Genomic DNA, 18440 nt, shown 5'->3' with positions numbered 1-18440 from the left:
GAAATGAAATCCTTCCTGTCCAGGGGATCTTGGCTGTGTCCTCACTAGGATTCCTCCTTTCTTTATGTGTCTCCCTTTGTTATCCCAGTAGGTCTCTCTGCTGCTTTTCTGCATGCCTTGTTCTTATTTTCTCATTTCACAGCACCAGAAGTGCAGCATTAGTTTAGTAATACTTCCAGGGATTTAGGAGGACCGCATCGCTCACTCTCAGAAAACATCACAGTTTGTACAGTGGGCGCCTCTTTTCATTTTGTATCAGATGGACAAGCCACAGTAAGGGCGATGTTGACAGTGACTGGGCATCCCTTGACAACTTTTTTTGCAACGCAGTTATTTGAAATTTTCTTGAGTAGCCGGTTGTTTTAATTATTTCTCTGTATTGCTTTTAATGGTTTCTATATAAAAAAAGAAGTTTTTATCTTGCTGAACACCAATTTGATGTTTTATGGGAAGGGTGGCCTGTAAATACTTAAAACAACAACAACAACAACAACAACAACAACAACAACTAATAATAATAATAATAATAGTAATAGTAATAGTAATAGTAATAATAATAATATAGCATTTAGAGGAGGAGAAGCATATCAAGCAAATAAAGGCTGGTTGCTTTTGGGCCAAAGATCCCAAAAGCTGCAATCCTGCCCCCCACCCCACCCTGTGTTGTTGACATTGCCCACTTCCTTGAGTCTTTCTGGACCTCCTCTAAACCAGCATTTTGTTTTTGTTTCCGCTTTTAGGCAACAATGACCCACAGAAAAGCAAACCAAGTAACAGATGGCACAGAAGAGAACTACCAGCATGCAGAGAGCCTTGTTCTAGATATCACTAACATTCGGTACAAACTTGATGGTGAGGCATGGCTGTAGCTTTTAGGTTTTTGCCTTCCTGATTTGGAAAGACATCACTTGCGTTGTGTCTTCTGTCTGTCTGTCTGTCTGTCCTTCAATACTGTTTGAGATTTAGGGGTTGGGAACTGGTGGCATTCTGCATTGCTGAACTACAACTCCCATCATCCACCGCTAGCATAGCCAGTGGTCAGAGATGATGGGAAATGTAGATAAGCAACATCTGAAGGATTCCAAGTCCCCCCCTGCTTTAAATGGCACCTAGCCATGTTGGGGGAATTCTCCTTTTTGCCAGAATTATATTTAAGTTATTATTATTTAATCAGCTGGGATAGCTCAAGTGGTGGAGCATGAGACTCTTAATCTCAGGGTCATGGGTTCAAGCTCCATGTTGGGAAAAAGATTGCTGAATTGAGGGGGTTGGACTAGATGACCCCCGTGGTCTCTTCCAACTCTGCAATTTTTGATTCTGTGATTAGCAGCAGGTCTCATGGCAGGTTGCAACAATGTAAAACATAACATTAAAAACAGTCGAAAGAAATCTCAAGGAACAGGAATAGGGAAAGTGACCCAGAGGAAAGCGAGCCCATTGTGGGGAAGATAAACCAATGTGAAGCATCCTGAACTCTTTGGAGGAACGGTGGGAAACAAATGGGTCAGAATAATAGGAAAGTGCTTTTCATGGGTTGTGTATAAAAGGACTAGGTTTACTCATTGGCTCCATTAAAAATACGAAACGAAACAGTGTGGCTTTTTGTCTAGAAATTGTATGCCAGATGCAAATCTTTGCTGCCACAAATGCCAGCACCAGCACCACAGAGGAGTTCCGGCAGAAGTTGGCTGAGGTCGATGCAATGCTGAGGCATATGAAGGCCACTGATTTTAGTTTCCAAAGAGCAACGGCCGTTGAAGAACACAATGAAGCCCATAAATGTGAGTATAGTATTAACGGCAAACAAGGAGTGTGTCTTGGTTGTTACTATTATTGTTGTTATTGTTGTTGTTGTTATAGTATGAATCACCATGAGGCATCCCAGAGTGATTTGCAATGTAATAAGAGCATGTGTGAAAAAGCAACATATATTAAAAACAGTTAAAGCAACTGCATACATAAAAACTTACACACACACACACACACACACACACATGTGTGTGTGTGTGTCATAGCTGTCAAGTTCTCCCTTTTTTTTAAGGGAAATTCCCTTATGCTGAATAGGCTTCCTCGCGAGAAAAGGGAAAACTTGACAGCTATGGTGTGTGTTTAAGTTTTTATATATGCTGTTGCTTGAACTGTTTTTAATATATGTTGCTTTTTCACAGCACATACCTAAAATCAGCTTAAATCTACTACAGCAGGCTTCCTCAACCTCGGCCTTCCAGGTGTTTTTGAGACTACAATTCCCATCATCCCTGACCACTAGCCCTGCTAGCTAGGGATCATGGGAGTTGTAGGCCAAAAACATCCAGAGAGCCGAGGCTGAGGAAGCCTGTACTACAGGTCCCAGCTGGGATAAAGGTCTCCATTTAGACGCCTTGTTGTCCTTAGCAGGTGCTGAAAAGACAATAGAGAATTGATAGGCAATCTGGCATGCAGTGGGAGTTCGAAAGAGCAGGTGCTGCCACACTAAAGACCCAATTCTGGCATCACTTGGAACAGGCCTCCTAATAGGATGGCACCTGAAAGTGTATCTAATTCTAGGTGATGAGATAACCTGTTAAGGTTCCTAGTCCCGAATTGTCTGTGGCCTTGCCCACCAGTCCCTGCACGCACTCAGTTTGGAGCGGTCCTTTTGGAGCTCTTCACAATTTATTTTCGTTTTAACAGCTCAGTACTTTAAACAGGCGCCAGCCGTCCCTTCCCCCCCTTCTCTGCTGTGGCCTGTGCGAGACTTGTAGACACTGAACAGTTTTAACTTTTTTGAGCTCTTGTTCTGTCAGTGCTGGACCGGGTGAAAACCGAGCTCTTCAACAAGTTGGAGTCCAACCAAGAACTGATGAACCAAATCAACGGCCAGTTGGATCAGTACAGTTCAGAACTGATGGACCTGCGAGATGCCCTGAACGAAGCTGTGAACAAAAGCCGTCAGACAGAGGACCTCAACAGCCTAAATCGTAATCACCTGGAGGAAACCCAGGTACGAGGAGGGAGCTGGAAGTGCTGAGTGAGCCTCTCTGCCAGAGGGAATTTCAGTGGGACTGCCACATACAAGGGGGTTCTGTATTCTAGCATCGGGGGCAGAAAGGGACACATTTATAAGCCACTCAGTGGGAAACCACTGAAGGGAAGACACTGTCCTTTGCCCAGACTCAGCCTGTGACAACCAAATGCACCTTTCAGTACTGGACCAAAAATGCTGTACTGCATCCACAGGTTCCATTTTTAGGCTGCAAAAGAGGGGTAGCGGATTTGGGAATTCTTTCAGCAAATGGGGAAAACACATAGTTTTCAAAGGGCAGAGGGCAAATGCTGACAGCAGCTTTTTGTTCCCTCCCCTCCCAGTCGGTCATAATGCCTTTCTTTGAATCACACCATGACTTAACAGCAGGGTGGATAAAAATCAATGGTTTTTGAAAATCAATCAATCAGATTTGTTTTAAAAAATCGGATTTTTAAAAATTTAAATCGGATCTTTTTGATTTAAATTGGATTTTTAAAATAAAGTGCTTTTGGAGGGAAAATCTTTCTACAGATAGTTTTCTATTTAAGTTACATTATAGCCCAAAGGCTATTCATCAGGAAATAAGGATTTGTTTTAAGTTTTTCATGTGTGCTAAAACTCAGTGTAAGTTTTTATTTTAAAAACCCATTTAATCGCATCGCTTAACAAACATGGATACACATGCTATAATGTTATTGTTTTAGTTAAATAAATTGTTTAAATTGTTATTAAGGGAATGATTATTTTTCTCCTTCTAGTAAAGTACAGCAGAAAAGTTGTCCAAATATAAACAGCTAACTTATTAAACCTCACAATAATTTCATAATTATCTGTCTATGCATTACTAATAGTATAACCAAATTAGTAATTTTTGATATAACTATAAAAACAACTCTGAAAATTTATTATTCCAAAAATGAAACCTTCATCTGGTTGTAAATATTAAGATTATACCAGTAAGAATGAGTCTTTCTGTAAAAAAAAAAAAGATTTAAATCAAGTCTCCCTAGTGATTTAAATCGTGATTTAAATCAATTTGATTTAAATCAAATTCATGCTGCTTAGCAGCTCAATGGATCTCTGTCTGCAGTAGCAGAGTGTAACTTGGCTTCCTGAGGCTCCTCAGTTGGTTCTCCAAAAGTCATGACTCCATGGTACTAGTTTTTTAATCTTTTGAGGTTATCACTCCGAGGCGACTTGGCCATCTCACAGGTAATTCAGCGAGTGAGAGGGAGACTTGTCAGAATGTGCAAATGGAATTTTCCCTCTTGTAGGAGAGAAAAAAAATCTGTTTTAAAAATGTGATTTGGGTGAAGAAACTGTAGGTCAAGTGCAAATTGAGATTCGAACTACCTGGCGTCGATTTCTTACAACATTCTATGGACTGCCACAGGCCTGAAATGGCACAGGTGGCACATTAGAGGAAATTAACTGTGTCTGTCGGTCATGCTGTGTGCCGCCATGCTCATGGAAGTTTTATGTGACCTCTGTTAATTACGAACAAATAGATGTGCCAGTTTGGTGGTGGTAACTCTTGGCTCATGACATTTCCAAGGAGACTGCATTATGCATCGATTCAGTGTAGGGACTTGAGATGAAAGGTGTTCTGGGGCTAGGCTGGTCCTGCATCCTGAAACAAGGGGGAATTGCAGAGCTGGAAGGGACCCCCCCCAAGGGCCATCTAGTCCAACCCCCTGCAATGCAGGAATCTCAGCTAAAGCATCCATGATAATCTGGGAAGTGTGTGCATTATAGAACCACTCTATGCCATGTGATGAGAACCTTAGGAAAGTGTTGAAATGATTCTGGATTTTAAAGTTAAGCTGCAGCAGTCGATGTTATGGGGCTATCTATATATTACAGCAAAAGAGCAAGGAACTGCAAGAGCAGTTTGGCCTTGTCCGGGATACCTTGCGCATGGCTGAAGATTCCCTTGCCCAGGTCTCTGATTTCCTGCAGATAATAGAAAATGCCAAGGAGGTAAGTGGTGCGAAACTTGGGCTTCTCACCAAGTCGTTTGTGGGCAGGAGATTCAAGATGCTGCTGCTTGCTAGGCTGAGAAGAGGAAACAAACATGACAGGGATGATTGTGTTGTAGCAGACAGAAGAATGAAGAGCAGATATCCTCTAACTCCAATATGGTGTCTGCCCTCTTAAGAACTACAGGATAAACTTTGTTCCTAAAATGATGATTGCCTCTTGTGGCAATCCCAGCCAGCGCCAATTCCCTACTTTCCCCTTTTGGATTTTGACGAACAGGTTACTCTTGCCTGCACAGTTCAGCAGTAGGTCAAATTCTTCATGTTTGAATATCCTTTATAGGAAGTCCTTAAGTTTCCACATAGCTCCAGCAAGCTGGGGTTTTTTTACACCTTAGCCTCCAGCAAGGCGTTTCATGTGTAATGCTTTTGAACAGTTTCTAGATACCATTTGGAGAACACCTGGAAAGATAAAATAGTGGTATATCATCAGTGCACCCTGTGAAACCCATTTGCACACAGTGGGTTGTTGTTTTTTAACTGAAAACAAGTGGAGTGGAAGAGGGCATTCAGATGTTTGATAGTGCAAAAAAAGGGTCTCCAGTCCTACTGAACTCCATCTCCTGCCAAAGAAAGAAGGAATGGAGAGGCAGGACTTGCAAAGTTAATGAATGATGGCAAACGCCCCTTGTTATCCTGTAGGAATCTGAGAAGTTAGCAGCCCAGCTGGATGGTGCCAGATACCCCTTGTCAGAGAAGGCAAAGGAGTACTCTCTCGCTAGCACCAAGATCCCAGTCGTTGAGGCAGCTGAAGAGCATGCAAAGCTTCTGGATGAGCTGGCAAGAAACTTGTCCAGGTAAGGGCTCCTCCTTTGCTGCTGGGCCTTGAGCTCTCATTTCCTAGCTCACATGGACTTCTGTGCCGGGAGTCTTCTTCCAATAATGTTGATTAAGAGTACTTGCTTATAATACTGTATACCGGGAGTGGCCAACTCCCAAGAAACTGCGATCTACTCACAGAGTTAAAATCTGGCAGTGATCTACCCCCTTTTTGGGGGTTCAGGTCAAAGCTTTTTTTTTTTAGGAAGGAGGAAGGCCCATTTTGGGGGAGTTGGGATCAAAGTTTTTTCAGGGAGTAGGTAAAATATTGAGCTGTTTTTTAGGGGAGCCACAGTTGTTCAGCTTCTTTGGGGGGAGCCAGTGATCTACTGCAGACGTCCAGTGATCTACCGGTAGATCACGATTTACCTGTTGGACACACCTGCTGTATACTGTATTTTTCTGTGTTTAACACGCCCCCGTGTATAAGATGACCCCTATTTTTGGGGACTCCGAATTAAGGAAATGGGGGGAGATTGCCTAGAGTTGTTAAGCTTTTTTGGGGGGGGATTGCTGAAAATCACTCACCTGCCTAATAAACAAACATTGTCTTATACCCAGATAAATACGGTATTACCTAGATTTGTTTGCATTATATGAAAAAGTGGTACCATGCCTGATTACCCATGTGGCAACAGTTGAGCTTTATATGCGTTCATTTTTCAAAAGAAGAGGGGTTCTTTCTACCTTTACATCAGGAGTAGGGAAAGAGTCTGGACAACGGGCCATTTTGACAGGGGCTGCCCACCTGTGGGTGCCTGCAGAAGGAACATTCTTTACTTGCATTAGCAGCAAGACCCAATCCCAGCAGCGATTGCTGTAAGTGCCGATTAGCTGATTGGTATGTACAGCAAGCCTGCTCTGTGCAGGGATTCGGCTGGACTACAAAGTCCCTAGCTGGGAGCTCCCTGTAGCACGGCCAATCCATCCAGGGCTTACTGCCAGTGCCAATCAGCTGATCAGCACTGACCGCAAGCCTTGCTTGCCCAAGGAACAAGCAGGAGGAGCACAATTTAAGGTTGGTTCCATTGTGGCCGCATCTCTACCTGCCCCTTCACTTGGTCGTTTATATAGGAGGCCCTTAAATCTCTTCGTTCTTCACCATGTAATGAGTTATTTTCTATCTGGGTATTTAAAGGGAAAAATTCTCAGCAGTCGTAGTTTTCCTCAGCCCTGCTCTAAAGGCACAGCAGCGCTAAGAGAATGGAAATGACTTTCAGGAAGTTCCACCCCGCCATGTTTGAAGATCTGTTCTCTGGCCAGGGCTGTAGGAAGGACTGCAGGGCACAGTGCCTTTGAACCGCTCAGCCTTGATGTGGCAGGTGGGCTTCAGCTGTGGGGCTAATGGCAGGCGTCCTCTCATTTACATATTTGTCCTTTGAAAACAGCATTATCCATGGCACGAACCAGGATGGATTCATCCAGCGGGCAGTCAATGCCTCCACTGCCTACGCCAGCATCATCGAGGCAGTGGAGAATGCGCAGCGAGCAGCCAATGAAGCTAATAATGCTGCCGGCGAAGCTTTGATGGTATGAGTCTCTTATTCCCCACCCCCACCCCACCCCGCCAGCAGACTTAGAAAATCTTGGCTGCAGCTTGCGCACCTGCAAGGACACTGGTGTCAAAGAACGCAGGGCACCTTCACTCATCTGCTCTGTGCTTACCTACTTAACCAAGACTGTGCCAGGCTCCCTTGTGCAGCAGCTGCGACTGGCGAGGAGAACTGGCTCCTTTTCATGTGATTTGCTCCCTTTCCCCAGATGCCTTGCAGACAGACGGCTCTGTTTGCAGAGCTTGTTGGCAGGGAAAGGGAGAAAGAACCTGGCAAATTGACATCTCTTGCCAGGGGAGGGCTGTTGGCAGCCGGCATGCTCCTGCCTGTTTATGCACTCTTCTGAGCTCTGCAGATGCACTTGGGCCCAGCCTGGAAAGCCAGATCATGCAAGGAAATCATGCAGTTGCATTAACCAATAAATATATTGAATTGGGCTTGAAATGCTCCATTCAGTTTAGTTAGCAGAACTACCAGCCACTCAGTGGCAGGGACTCTGTCCTTTTTGCAAACATGTATAGAGGTTAGAGACTTGTGTGGGACGTGGGTGGCACTGTGGTCTAAACCACTGAGCCTCTTGGGCTTGCTGATCAGAAGGTCGGCAGTTCAAATCCCCGGGACAGGGTGAGCTCCCGTTGCTCTGTCCCAGCTCCTTCCAACCTAGCACTTCAAAAGCACACCAGTGCAAGTAGATAAATAAGTACTGCTGTGGCGGGAAGGTAAACGACCTTTCCATGCGCTCTGGTTTCCATCACGGTGTTCCATTGTGCCAGAAGCAGTTTAGTCATGCTGGCCACATGACCCAGAAAGCTGACAGCGGATAAATGCCAGCTCCCTCGGCCTGAAAGTGAGATGAGCGCCACAACCCCAGAGTCACCTTTGACTGGACCTAACCGTCCAGGGGGTCCTTTACCTTTACCTCTTAGGGACTTGTAGTATAGTGGAGACATGGACCAGGGAGGAAATGGGCCAGGGTCCATGAGGGGAAGTCCAATGGAAGTTAGAGCAGCCACATGTGAGCCAAGGGTTCCAGATGTTCTGTGGGTTACTTGGCAGGTAAGGTGTGAACAGTTTTCTTCTATCCTTGCAGAGTGTCATCTTAGACGATCTTGGGGCTGTGTCAAAAGAGATGAAGAAAAACAGCACTGCTTTAGGAGAAGCTGTGAAGAGGGAGCAGAGGAGGCTCAGTGGAGGTAAGAGAAAAATCAGCAGACCCTTTACTGACCAACGCAAACTGAAGTAATTGTCCTTAGGATGGCCCAAAGTATTGTCATTACCGTTGCATGCAGAAGTTCCCTGGGTCAACCCCTGGCATCTCCAGGTAGAGCTGCGAAAGGCTCTTGTCTGAAACCTTGGACTGCTGCTGCCAACCAGTGTTGCCAGTACTGAACTAAATAGGCGAAAGGCAGCTTCTTCCTGTGTTCCTGTACTTAAGAGTCCATGACCCAAAGATTCATTTGTAACAGGCCTTTTCCACAGCACAACTGAGTAGAGAGACGCCTCGTTCCAGCAATCCTGATTTGTAGATCTGTAACCCTGAGACTTTGTTTATTTTAATCCAAGACATCAAGGGAGCACTACAGGCAGCCAAGGACAGATTGGCTGGCATGCAAACAAAGAAAGAGCAACTTCTGAAACAGCTGCAGTCGGTGAAGAACACACTGGACACGGTCCAAGGTTTGTCCAGGTTTCAGTCCCTTCAAAAACTCCCCAAATAAACGCCCCCGTGAAGTCTCCCCTTAACATTCTGGGCGCTCTAACCCACTGCGGCCTCTCCTGCTGTTAGCACTAATTGTTCTGCACATGTTAGCAAATCCATGTCACTTTAGAGCATGCATGTTCCAGGTCCCACCACTCAAAGCCAAGCAGTGCTTGATTCACGGCCCTTTGCTTTATATCCTTATGATACAACACTATAATTACAAAATTAACCAAATCCGGCATTCATCTGATGATCCCCACCCTGATCAAAGGGTTTAAATGAAACAGAATTTTTTATTTTTATTGTCAGTATGGCACAGAAATAGTCTGTAGGCTTCTTCCACGCAACACTTGCCAACTCGTATATTTGCTCTTCTTAAGCTGAAATGAATCTGCGCTGGTGTGAGACGCTCAGGGCTGTGCAGATGCTCGTGGTTTATCTTCTGTAATAATTAATAATTTATTATTTATTATGTCTACCCTGCCCATCTGGCTGGGTTTCCCCAGCCACTCTGGGTGGCTTTCAACAGAACATCAAAAACAGAATAAATTAAAAACTTCCCTTAACATTAAAAACTTCATTTTTCCCGCTTAATAAAATATTTTATTAACATATTGAACACATAAAGGTAAAGGGACCCCTGACCATTAGGTCCAGTCGTGACCGACTCTGGGGTTGCGGCGCTCATCTCACATTATTGGCTGAGGAAGCCGGCGTATAGCTTCCAGGTCATGTGGCTGGCATAACAAAGCCGCTTCTGGCGAACCAGAGCAGCGCATGGAAATGCCATTTACCTTCCTGCTGTAGCGGTACCTATTTATCTACTTGCACTTTGATGTGCTTTCGAACTGCTAGGTTGGCAGGAGCAGGGACCGAGCAACGGGAGCTCACCCCGTCGCGGGGATTCGAACCGCCGACCTTCTGATCGGCAAGCCCTAGGCTCTCTGGGGTTTAACCCACAGCGCCACCCGTGCTCCATAGAACACATACATTAAACATTTAAAAAATTCCCTTCTGTGTCTTTGGTTACAACTTACCTTCTTTCCTTCGCAAGATGGCACATCGGAGGCCATCCAGAGGGCGAAAGACGCTGCTGCGGAGGCTAGTGAAACAGTGTCTAGAATGGAAGGTAGACTGAGCGATATGAAGAAGAATCTTGATGAATGGAAGGAACAATATGGGGACCTTAAAAGCAACGATTTAAATCAAGCTGTTCGAGATGCCAGGAACACAGGTACGTAACAGTCAGGTTTAAATATACCTGTACTCTTTTGGAGGTGTGTGGGGGGGTAAAGTGGAGACTGGTATGAAGATGATCAAAATCAGGGGTCAGCAAACTTTTTCAGCAGGGGGCCAGTCCACTGTCCCTCAGACCTTGTGGGGGGGGCCCGGCCTATATTTTGGAAAAAGAATATGAATGAATTCCTATGCCCCACAAATAACCCAGAGATGCATTTTAAATAAAAGGACACATTCTACTCATGTAAAAACACGCTGATTCCCGGACCATCCGTGGGCTAGATTTAGAAGGCGATTGGGCCGCATCCGACCCCCGGGCTTTAGTTTGGGGACCCCTGATCAAAATGCTTTGGATCCATTGAAAAGCAAACTGAATGAATTTCTAACTATTGTTATTTCTTTTCTGTTCAATGTCAAATGTGAAAAGGCCAAATAGGCTCCTTTCATTTCTTACCTACTGTACACTTTTTTTCTCATTAACATCCCAGCAATGGTCCGTTCCACTGTTTGTACTTGATTTGTAATTGTTTGTGTTTTATGCCATTGATTCTTTTTCTGGCAGGGTGCTAAAGTGCAAAAATATATAATAAATTGTTCCCTTTTTTGCCCTCTGGCCTTTCAACATAGGCCAGGCACCCCCGAACTTTGGCCCTCCAGATGTTTTGGACTACAATTCCCATCTTCCCCGACCACTGGTCCTGTTAGCGAGGGATCATGGGAGTTGTAGGCCAAAACATCTGGAGGGCCAAAGTTTGGGGATGCCTGACATAGGCCATTTAGGTAATTAACCACCTGCTATATTCTTTCTCCCAGTCAGTAAATAATTTCAGCTTCTCCTATGCCCTGCTTTATTATATGTCGGTGACTACTGGGACAGGCAATCACATTGTCAGAACACATAATTAATATGAGTCTACAGCCAGGAATGAAATCCGTAATTTTTCTGCAGTTGCGTCTGTGGCAGTGACTTGACCGTTCAACGGGGATCTTGTTTAAGAGAGGACCAGAATAAAAATGGCAGTGAGAGAGCTTGCAAAAGGGGTTGCCGTGTTGTGCGAGCTTGTGTCTGCTTTTTACAGTCTGGCATGGTTGCTTATAAGATCATTGTTCCAGAAGAGCAGCTATCACTGAGCTTAAGACAGTTTGGACATTCAAAATTCCAAAGATATAACTTTCTATAATTCTCCTGAATTATAAGCATAAGACAAGCATGTGCAGGTCAGGTTCTGACCTATTAAACTGAGAGTGGTAGCTCAGCAGGAGCTCAGCAAGCTTGCAAGCGACAGTCCCCTTTTTTTGAGGTGAGGCAGCTGGCCCTGTTCCGATCCAGCAGGCTGGACCCTACTTTTCAGGTGTCAATATCCTGCTTCCCAGAAATGTGCCTACTCCTTCTTTGAACTCCCTTTCTACTCTCAGCTGTTAGTCCTGTGCCTGTTCTCTGGTTCATGCTGTCCTATTGGGTTCGTTTTCTTCCCTGCCTTCCAGTCTCAAGCCTTGAGAGCACCCTCCCATTGCTCCTGGGAAAGCTGAGCAGTCTGGAGAACAGAAGGAGCCACAACGCAACCGTTTCAGACAATATCCTGCGGGTGCGCCAGCTGATCTCGCTGGCCCGGAATGCCGTCAGTAAGGTACAGACACAGAGAGTCGCAGCGACAGCTGATAACACTCTTCGCTTCTACTCCAGAGCTCAAAAGCAGACCTCTACCTTGTTCCAGAAACCCCGGAGAGAAGGTTCCAGCTTGGCTTAAATGTTGCCTTGCGCCCAAGTAGGTTCACCGGCCAGGAATAGGAAGCTTGTGGCCCTCTGGGTTTGGCAGTCTGCAGCTGCCATCAGCCCCGACCATTGGCCATGTTTTGGGTTGGGTCTGATGGGAGAGTTGGAGCCCAATGTCATCTGGAGGGCCATGAGTTTCCCCATTTGTGTCTTGTGACAGTCCTTGGAAATTTTAAAACATTCAACCAGAAATGAGAGAACAGATCTTTGCAGGGCCAGTGGAGGATTTGACTTAAAGAATTGGAAGGGGCCACGAGGCTCATCTAAGCCAATCCCCTGCAGTGCAGGAATCTTTCACCCAATGTGGGGCTCGAACCTCATGCTCTGCCAACTGACCTATCCCTTCCCCAAACAGTTTTTATTCCAACCACCAGGAGAAGCTTTGAACCTGCCAGGATGGGCAGGCATTCAGCGCAAGAAGATTGTGCAGTGAAGGTTTTTAAGGATGGAATCAAAATTTTAAAAATTCCTTCCAGTAGCACCTTAGAGACCAACTAAGTTTGTCATTGGTATGAGCTTTCGTGTGCATGCACACATACCAATGACAAACTTAGTTGGTCTCTAAGGTGCTACTGGAATGAATTTTTTAAATTTTGTTTCGACTACGTCAGACCAACACGGCTACCTACCTGTAACTAGATTTAAGGATGGAGATAGGGGTTGTAGTCAATGGAAGTTTTCATCAATAGCAGACCTTACTTTGGGGGCTGAATGAGCTTTACTGAGTCGTCATGTTCATTAATTTCAGTGGGTCTCCTTCTGAGTGAAACTGAGCTGAATATTACAAGTGCAACAGAGTCTACCTTTCAGATCCCTTCCTCGGAGACAATGTCAGCCTCTGTTGGTTTGATCTCTTGGGCTTCTAGATCAAAGTCCCCGTGAAGTTCAATGGAACGTCAGGTGTGCAGATCCGGACTCCCAGCAACCTTCAGGATTTGGCTGCCTACACTTCGCTCAAATTCTACATCCAGAACCCAGAGCCCAAACCGAGGCAGAGGCGTCAAAATGGAGATGACCCGGGGCGCTTTGTGTTGTACCTGGGGCACAGGAATGTAAGTACATTTGCTTCTGTGAAAGAGAATATGAGAAGCATGGCACAGGGGGGGGCAATTGCACAGCATCTTCACATGCTGTTGTCACTGCTTGATAATGGTGTATCTGCATGCAGATAAAAAGCCATTTTTGGGCACAGTCATGTCGGGTATGTGATACCAAGTATGTAGCCATGATTAAGGTGAGCAGCAAGCTGTGCAAACTGTTGAGTTTGTACATCCAAAGCTGGCTTTGCAGTCCGTAACCAGCACCAAGAGAGCTGCCCAAGGGATGGCCTTGGCAAGGAGATGTCAAGCATTCCTGGTGACTTGCGCTTGTACTGTGCATATCCAGGGCACTGGTGACTACATGGGCATCATCCTGAAAGACAGCAAGGTGCAATGGGTCTACAGACTGGGGGATGAAGAACCAACACATCTATCTGTTGATCAAGAAATTGGAGAGCAATTTGCAGCAGTCAGCATCAACAGGTATGGAAAGGGAGAAGGTGGGAGAAAAGTGTGTGTGTGTGTGTGTGTGTGTGTGTGTGTGTGTGTGAGAGAGAGAGAGAGAGAGAGAGAGGGAACGAACATTCTAATACAGTATTTCTTTGTTTAGAATGTGGGACATTGCATGTTGGGTAAGAAGACTCACGCCATTCATTTCTGTTTGGGAAATAAAAATTGCTCTGAAGTTTAGGATTTCCTGCTCTGCTCTTTCAGCCCAGAGCTGTTCCCCTGGGAGGCCTGGCAAGTGGCGTATCTAAGGAAAGAGTTTCCTTTGTGCCTGTTTTATTTAGCCTCTGCTCTTTGCATTGTTCAGTCTTATCTCCTTCCATCCCACCTTGCAGGATTTTGCAGTACGGGCACATGTCTGTGACAGTGGAGAAGCAAACGTTGCACGAGACAAAAGGCGACAGCGTTGCCAAAGGAGAGCAGGGACTGTTCAACTTCAAGCCCCAGAACGTGGTCTTGTACGTGGGCGGCTACCCCTCCAGCTTCACGGTGAGATGGGCTGGCCAGACTAGTAGTGGCGGGGGGGGGGGGAGAGAATGGAGTGGTGATGCTCTTCCTGCCGTTGTTGTAACACCAGATCACCAACTCCAGTAGCAGCCATTTGTGGTTTGGGTCAGGCAAGCCTTTACTGTTGCACATGGCATTTTCAGCAGGGACCTTCATTGAGCAATACTAAGCACATAGCCAAGTGTATTTCAAAACACCTGTTTTAATTGTGTGCAACACTCCACAGGGAACAACACTCTGTTGCCTTTTACTGAAATGGGAAAATTAATGTTTTCCTGATATAAAGCATGAAATGCCCTTGATTTCCAGCACAGAATGATTAAATGATCCAAAGATTCTCCCCTACAATGTATGGCTCGCTTCCCAGATAAATTCATATTTCAGCTAATAACACAGTCAGCTTGGCACGTGTCATTAATAAATCTTGTGGGGTTGCATATGATGGCTGTAAGATACTGTTTCTAGCAGCCTGAAAGCACTGCCTGGGAGAATGCTTTTTAACTGTTTGTATAATGCTTTAAAAATGTTTTAAGACCTCCTTTGCTTGGGGTTTTTGAACAGGTGTTGAATGGCCACCTGTCAGGAATTCTTTAGTTGTGATTCCTGTACTGCAGAGGATTGGGCTAGATGCATAGCTGCCAAGTTATCCCTTTTTTAAAGGGATTTTCCCTTATGCTGAATAGGCTTCCTCACGAGAAAAGGGAAAACTTGCCAGCTATGGCTAGATGACTCTCTGGGTCCCTTCCAACTCTGCAACTCTATGCCTGACGTGTTTGCTGTGCTGTAGCTCCTTTGGAAGGGAAGGTGGGATATAACCAATAATAACCCCCAAGCAACCTCATCATTGATTGTAACTGGCAGCAGAAGCCTGGCCAATCAACATGCTTACTGATGGATCTACTCCTGGGATGAAGATCAGGTTTTGTAGGTTCATTAGGGGGGGGGGAAGCAGCAGACAGCCCTATGGGTGGGAAGAGGAGGCTGGGACTGCAGAATCACAAAGGGTTTAGGCATCTTAAACGGAAAGCGAGTCCATGTAGAGATGGAGGCAGCCAAGGAGCAGCTGTACCCAGGGTGCCGGAGGGGATTGGGTGGGGCCCACCAAATTGAAATAGAAGCGTCTCACCCATCCCAGCCGTGAACCTGGACGCTTCCTCTCTTATCCACAGCCTCCAGCACCCCTGCGCTACCCTAACTACAAAGGCTGCATAGAGATGGATTCTCTCAACGAAGAAGTCGTCAGCCTGTACAACTTCCAGCGCACCTTCCATTTGGACACTGCCGCCCAGAGGCCGTGCACAAGGTGAGCTGAGCCCACAGCAAGGGATGTCAAGCCCATGACAGTGACTTGCTGGGGCAGTGCGAGGCGAGGACGTTTCAGAGGCTTTAGCCACGGAGAGAGCAGAGGCGACATGGATGCTCCACTCAGACCTCCTGCATTTTCTACAAAGCCTAAAGATACGTCGCTTCATTTGCTTGAGAGATGCCGGCAGTTTGCTGAGCTCAGGCACAAGCTTTGGCTGCACCTTTCAAGTAAACAAGCAAGCAAGTAAAAAGCCTGTAGCAGAATATATCTACACATCCTCAGCTCCTAGGGCCAGAAAACTTACTTTTAAAAATAAGTTTTTGTAAGTCTGAGATTTTCATGATCCCACAGATATCTTAGATTATTTGATTGTTTCATATGTAACCTGTACTTTCTTGAAGTGTGCTGCTTACATGTGCTCCCCTGGCGTTTTATTTATTCTTACTCAGAGGGGTATTCAGCTTAATCGCAGCTTGCCAGCTGTTGCAAAGAGCTGCCGGGCTCTAGCAATATGCAACTTTCTGCTAATTTCCAGGTCTTTACCTCTCCACAGTATGAGACACTCCTGAAAGCAAAAACTACAGTCTTTCCCTTCAAAAACTTGTTTCCCCATTTTTGAGGCTTAGATTATTATTTTTTAAAGATAAAAGTAGCAGCATGACTTCTGTGTTTCTAGAGCCCACTTGCATAGATTTGCCATGGATGTGGGGACTTTTTGTGTGAAAGAGAAAATAACTTGCAATATCAGGATTTGAAGATTGAAAACAATACTGGTTGATGGAAGATAGAATGGTTGGTTTTTAAGGAATGAATATTATATGTAGCTGCGGGACAGAGAGTCCTTATTTTTATTTATTTCTGTAGTTTCCCCTCTCTTTCCCCTTTCCCTTTCTCCTTTTCTTGTCTTTCCTTCTTTCTTTGCTCTTCATTAGACTAAGTAGCTGTCTTATCTTAGTATATGACAAAAAGATCCTTTGCAATGGGTGTGCATTCTTGTAGATCTGTGAAAAAGTATAAATAAACAGGTTAATTAAAAGAAAAGAATTGCCACCTTTTTAACTTCTCCATTCTTTTAGGTCTAAATCAACAGGGGACCCCTGGCTGACTGACGGCTCCTATTTCGATGGCACCGGTTATGCAGAGATCACGTTTGAGGGCCAGAGTGGCTCCTTCAAGCGCTTTGAACTAGAGATGCGGCTGGTGTCGCACAATGGGATCCTTTTCTTCCTGAAATTTCAGGCAAGCGTTGCTTTGAATTGTCGACCGTTACTGTTCTGGCGAGGGTGGGGCTTCCCAGCTAAAAGTCCCATTTGGACTGTGAGTGGTGTTAGATGTAAGTGGAGGGGGAAGTGGATATTGGGGTGGGGGGTGGGAATAATTGCACGTGGCCTGGCTCAGAGGAAGCATCAGGGAGCAAAATGGGCATCCTCTCTGCACTTGGGCACCATTTGATATCATTGCACCATAGCCGAGTCCCCAGTTTAGATGGGGTTTTGCTCTATAGCTTACTTAGTGTCGTGGTTAATTTACTTGGACCAAAACCTTAGGACAGAGTTTCCCCAACTTGGTCCCCAGCTGTGTTTTTGGACTACAATTCCCACCATCCTTACCAAGCTAAGGATGATGGGGAGTTGTAGTCCAAAAACAGCTGGAGACCCAAGTTTGGGAAACCTTGCCCCATGGGTACACTGTGCTTGGATCTTGCTCTTCTTTCTTTGGTTTTTAATTTTTTTTTCCCTCTTTCCAACAACCTGGAGACCACTTCCTCTTTCCAGGGCAAGAACACTGAACCATGTGCAAGGGGAAGGCAACATTCAGGATCGATAGGACTGAAAGGTGCTTCTCGCTTTTCCTCCACAGAGACAGCTCATCTGCTTGGCTGTTCAAGAAGGAAAGCTGGTGCTCTACTATGACTTTGACGGAGGCCTGAAGGTGGCCCAAGCCTCCAAGGAACCTGCAGCACTGGTAGCCAGCAGCAATACAGATAAAGTGGTAAGGCGGGAAGAGCCCTCCGTACTTGGATTGGGCGAGGGGAGGGTCTCACACGCCCTTTCCCAGAGGGTCCCAGGGCAGGGTGCAGAAAGCCACACACTGTAAAGCGCTGGCTCCCTCACTGCCTTTGCCGTTTAGGGACTGGACTTTTTGCATTTTCCATGCAGTCACTTATTTGCGTCATCGTAGAATGATTGTGGACTATTCCCACCAGCCACCAAGAGCCTGGTCTTCAAAACTATTCTGATTCTTGACCGGGTACCTTGTTGGTTAGAGTTCACTGGAGGACGCCTTTGGGAATATAATGGAGAGGAATTTACAGTGCTGGCTCATCCTCTTGGCTCAGGAAACTTGCTTGAGGACAATGTTTCAACTTCTGGGTACACGTATCTGCCAGAATGCTCGTTCCATGTTCACTTAATGAGATATCACATTGATCGAGGTCACTCATATCCCCATATAAAGGTGGAAGGCTATTTGTTCCATCTCCCTCAGCTAGGATCATTTTCTGAACAGAAACATAGCTATTATTCACATAAAATAAACTCAAACTTGGGGTGTGTTTGTGTGTGTGTGTGTGTGTGTGTGTTAAGGACAGAAAAAAATCTGGAATTAGCTTGGCACAAATATAAAACCAGCTGGTGCATGAGGCTGTTATGACTGTTAAATTCAGGAGTAGGATGCCGCAGCACGTGCCATAGCACTGGCCTTGCTAAAGAAATATTTATGGCATAAAAACAGCAAAACAGCTCACAGCTAAGGATGGATGACAAATTCCAATCTTAAATTCATTCCCTTATGTTTCTGCATTAACTGATGTAGTGTTTTGTTTTGTTTTGTTTTAAAGTCCTTACAAAGATTTGTCAGCATTTTAATGTGCCTTTCACCTACCGTGTTTCTCCAAAAATAAGACACCGTCTTATATTTATTTTTCCTCAAAAAAAAACACGGTGGC

The 18440-nt window shown here is 45.3% G+C and overlaps 1 protein-coding gene across 2 annotated transcripts in view; it reads left to right on the top strand.

The window, feature by feature from the left end:
- LAMA5 (laminin subunit alpha 5) overlaps positions 1–18440 on the top strand; it is a 191505-nt gene that overhangs the window by 155126 nt on the left and 17939 nt on the right. For both annotated transcript variants that reach the window (XM_035123974.3, XM_035123973.3), the window contains exons 51-66: positions 741–852; positions 1611–1781; positions 2787–2983; positions 4871–4987; positions 5689–5843; positions 7254–7395; positions 8509–8611; positions 8982–9095; positions 10175–10354; positions 11845–11987; positions 13000–13185; positions 13520–13656; positions 14016–14169; positions 15357–15490; positions 16570–16732; positions 17354–17485. In XM_035123974.3, coding sequence (XP_034979865.3) covers positions 741–852; positions 1611–1781; positions 2787–2983; positions 4871–4987; positions 5689–5843; positions 7254–7395; positions 8509–8611; positions 8982–9095; positions 10175–10354; positions 11845–11987; positions 13000–13185; positions 13520–13656; positions 14016–14169; positions 15357–15490; positions 16570–16732; positions 17354–17485 — 2340 coding nt within the window. The remainder of the gene's footprint in view (positions 1–740; positions 853–1610; positions 1782–2786; positions 2984–4870; positions 4988–5688; positions 5844–7253; positions 7396–8508; positions 8612–8981; positions 9096–10174; positions 10355–11844; positions 11988–12999; positions 13186–13519; positions 13657–14015; positions 14170–15356; positions 15491–16569; positions 16733–17353; positions 17486–18440) is intronic.

The sequence above is a fragment of the Zootoca vivipara genome, chromosome 7, assembly GCF_965207765.1.
Source record: "Zootoca vivipara chromosome 7, rZooViv2.hap1.1, whole genome shotgun sequence".
Classification (NCBI taxonomy): Eukaryota; Metazoa; Chordata; class Lepidosauria; order Squamata; family Lacertidae; genus Zootoca; species Zootoca vivipara.
This window is presented reverse-complemented; position numbering and strand designations above follow the sequence as displayed.